Source organism: Bremia lactucae, linkage group LG1 (genome assembly GCF_004359215.1).
Source record: "Bremia lactucae strain SF5 linkage group LG1, whole genome shotgun sequence".
Classification (NCBI taxonomy): Eukaryota; Oomycota; class Peronosporomycetes; order Peronosporales; family Peronosporaceae; genus Bremia; species Bremia lactucae.
Genome location: NC_090610.1, coordinates 10,837,474 through 10,841,205, shown reverse-complemented (window position 1 = coordinate 10,841,205; position 3,732 = coordinate 10,837,474). Strand labels below are relative to the sequence as shown.

General features: G+C 47.6%; 2 protein-coding genes across 2 annotated transcripts; one reads left to right on the top strand and one right to left on the bottom strand.

Moving 5' to 3' along the window:
- The first annotated feature begins 457 nt into the window (after nucleotides 1-457).
- On the top strand, nucleotides 458-3,638 carry CCR75_004965 (uncharacterized protein). The gene is made up of 2 exons (XM_067963050.1): nucleotides 458-914; nucleotides 1,009-3,638. The coding sequence occupies exons 1-2, from the start codon at nucleotides 534-536 to the stop codon at nucleotides 2,383-2,385; spliced, it is 1,758 nt and encodes a 585-aa protein (XP_067820237.1). The 5' UTR covers nucleotides 458-533; the 3' UTR covers nucleotides 2,386-3,638.
- On the bottom strand, nucleotides 2,413-3,690 carry CCR75_004966 (uncharacterized protein; the record flags this gene model as incomplete). Its single annotated transcript, XM_067963051.1, has 1 exon — nucleotides 2,413-3,690. The coding sequence occupies one exon, from the start codon at nucleotides 3,688-3,690 to the stop codon at nucleotides 2,413-2,415; it is 1,278 nt and encodes a 425-aa protein (XP_067820238.1).
- Between the last annotated feature and the right edge of the window lie 42 nt (nucleotides 3,691-3,732).

Below are 3,732 nucleotides of genomic sequence, written 5' to 3'. Positions count from 1 at the left end.
GTTGCTGTCAAGAGCATCTGAACGGTGTGTGTGGATTTGCAGCTGATCACAATCTCTTCCTTGTAACAGAGACAACACAGGGAAGCAAACAACGAACACGGTTATCAAAGATTAAAAGAGTAAGTGGTATTTAGTTTATGTGCAATCAAACTAAATACGAAGCGCTGCGCCTACACAACAAATGTTATGTAGACCACGCATTCCGTTACAAAAGCTAAGAGGGTAAATTTAGAGGGGCATACAATAAAATTTCTCTTGCACTAAATAGGAGTGGCGGTTCAGACAATAATTGCATGCTATGTATGAAGAATTAGATTACAGTAGTTCATAATGTTTCTGACCAGGGTTAGGTCTGTGAAAAATCTATTCGACTGCACAAGGGCAATTCTTCGGTCATCAGTAGTCAGCCCTATCGTAGTTGAGCCTAGCGCCAAAACGTTCTTATTTTGCGTACCCGAAGCGAAGTAGCGAAGCCAATAAAGCAATTGCGCGCAATATCTGTGCAACCGACTTCCTTGTGTTCCCATCCCAATATGATGACAGCCCAGCCGGGCGCCGACCGAGTTAAAGCGTTCGCATGCGAACATGCGAACGCAACTTCCCCTCCCTTAGCTACAATCCCCTCCGTCATCGCTAATGAAGCTGCTGAGCTTGCTATATCTGAAGTATCCTCGATTAGTCCAGCCACGTCACCCTCCATTGCTAGTCGGAAACGTAAAGAACACTTGAGCCTCTTTGACGACATTAACGCCAGCGTAAGCGTGGACGCAAATGACTACTCAGATGAATGCAAAGACCAGCAACTTCAGCCTTCTAAGAAATCGCGTCGTGAGCTGCCGCCTCATACTGTCGCTATTTTAAAGGGGTGGATGTTATCCCGTGAACACGTCAAGCACCCATATCCCACTGACGAGGTAATGAAAAAGGCCGAGAGGATGTTGCATAGGCTTCTGTTTCTGGGCGTAAATCCACGCCTGTTTTTCTAACATCTTGTGAATTTTTCATTAGGATAAACAAATGTTGCTTAAGAAGACGGGCATCAGCATGAAACAGCTCACAAATTGGTTCACTAACGCCCGCAAACGTATCTGGAAGCCCATGATGCGACGCGAGCATTCACGACAAATACAGTCCGCGATGGAATTCGACCAAACGGCGGTGCGCGAGTTTCCTGGAGCTGGACTCAATCAGCAGTTTGCGGGTAGCAGCTACGCTCCACGATCGGTCTTGCGTCATTCATTTGATGCGGGAAGCCTTAGCGCGCCACCTCGAACAGCAGCGCTTAGTAGGTATGCTCGGCCGCAAGCTTCTCCAATTAACGCTCCGTTGTATCCAACACGAGCTGGGCGTTCTATGTCTGAGGTTTCAGCTAGAACTGATGTGGATGATTATTTGGATGCCGTAAGGATTCGCGAACGCGTGTCGGAGCTTGGCAACGACAATAGGGTGCCACGCAATAGTCTTTTACCACATGGACACAAGATCTTACAGGATTGGGTGAACTCGAATCTGCGGCGCGACTTTCCTTACCTGAATGACATCGAGCGATTGAAGCTTGCTAGGGATACTGGTCTTGATGTATCACAAGTAGACGGATGGATTACAAGTTTACGCGAACAGATGGGTGGTCATTCTATGCATTTGCCGCAAGCTTTAGTCGCAACAAAAATGGCTTTTCCCCCCCTACCTGCATACGGCGAGCGTCGATCCATACCGGCCAGTGGAAATCTAATGTTTCCTTCTCGGGCTACCTCTATATCGTCAGCTGGAAACTTGATGGGTCCTCCGCCTTCAAGCCGTCAAAAGCTTAGCGACACCCGATATGCCAATTTCTCCTCTGTTGTGCGTTACCCAGGTCGTAGCGTGTCCCGAATGCGCTCTATGACCATGACTGCCAGCCCCTACCTAAACCATCCTACTTCAATTAGCTCTGTAGGTAGCAGCCAGCAGCAATCAGCGGGAAGTGCATTGCCATCGCTGTCTAGTCGCAATCTGATGAGCCGTTCGCCACCAACTGTAACCTCAAATGGCCCTACAATGGGCCAACCGCGTGACAGTCGATCGCGTACGCTTGACATGGGTCAGTTTGCGGATGCACGGCGGCGAAAGATGACTTTTCAGGATATTTTGGCGTCAACAAATGGAATCTCTGCTCCACCTGCGCCTAAACAGGCTTCGTTGTCGCGGACGCCAAGTCAATCAGTTGCAAGCAGCAACAATGTGGAAAACATGTATCTAAACGATAGTGTACAATTGGCCAAGGTGTACCAAAGTGCAGCATTTAGTGGATTTGAGCGCAAGCATTCGCCAGCCTCTGTCAAGCATGAGTCTAAAAGAGTAGCGTGTAAAGACCACATCTTAAATTTGGTGGCCGAGGGCTTGTAGCTCTTACGTATGTGATTAGTTCATTGCTCACTGCAAACTTTGTCTATTTGTCAATGGTTCACTACATAATAAATCCTTATCGTTTTCATTCATAGAATTTGTACTGTCGATGCCGAGACCCCTTAAATCTGCCCAAAGGTTCGTAACACACCGGTTTCGCAGCTCATTAAACTTTTTGTGTTTAATCCGAAAGTAAACTTGGTAGCGAATGTCTGGAGAGAAATTGAGACCACCACGATGTGCAAGATTAGGGTGTGCCAGTACTAAATCACCGCGGGATGCTAGGAGCTGGACAGGTGTACCCAAGTCTGGTAGTGTACCATCGCCCCAGATACTCTCAGCCTTGATGCACTCGTCATCATAACCATTAAGTTTACCATCGGAAGTGAACCTATTTTGAAGGAGTTTATGCGATCCAGGAAATACTGTCAAATTTCCGCTTAAAGGCTCGGATACGTTCGAAAGAGCGATGCCCACGAGCAAAGTAAACGGATGAATACAGCCCTGCCGCATCCCATCGGTATGCCATTCCGTTCCCAGCGGTTCCTGTGGCTCGCCAATTTCAGGGAATCTTAGCGCAATCTGAGCTCCTACGGGTGGCACCACTTGACCAGCACCGACAAGAGCTTCTACGTATTTGCCGACGTCGGAAAGATAAAAAAGATCCAATATTGATTTGCTATTAGACGTGTTGCCTGCCAGTTTTACTGCTCCTTCCGCTCCACCATTGCTTAAGTTTTTGGCAACACCAAGCTTATGATTAATGGTCCGTAACGCTGTATTGACTAGATGCATCGGAACGACACCACGAATCTGTAAGTAGCCGTTTTGAATAAACAATCGTCGCTGTGAATCGCTCAGAATTAATGGGTGTCGAGTCATCACTGACCGAGAGGCGTCTAGTACAAAGGATGCTTGTGTCGACACAATTGCCATACGGAAGAGACTACCGTTGCCTTTGCCGGCGTCACCAATAAGTCCTGATGAAGTCATGCCGAGGTACCATCCAATGGACTTAGTACGACTTATTTTCTTCTGGTAAGCCACCGCCTTAAAATGAACCAGAAGCTCGACACCTTTTACCTCATCAGAAGCATCCGGCTCCACCAAGAAGGTGGCATACTTGGCAGCGGCTAGCGTCCAGCTCGCTTGGCCATTCAACGCGACTTTCAGCTTTTCGTAAGGACGTTCCAGGCTACAAAAACTTAGTTTAAATGGAAAAGTGGAGGAATAGCACGCTAAAAGCGCCCGAAATGAGCCACCACTTGCTGAATGAGTCACCAGCACCACAGTGCCAGTTTCCATTTATAATAAATAAAGGCCACTGCTAAATGTACACGCCCTTTT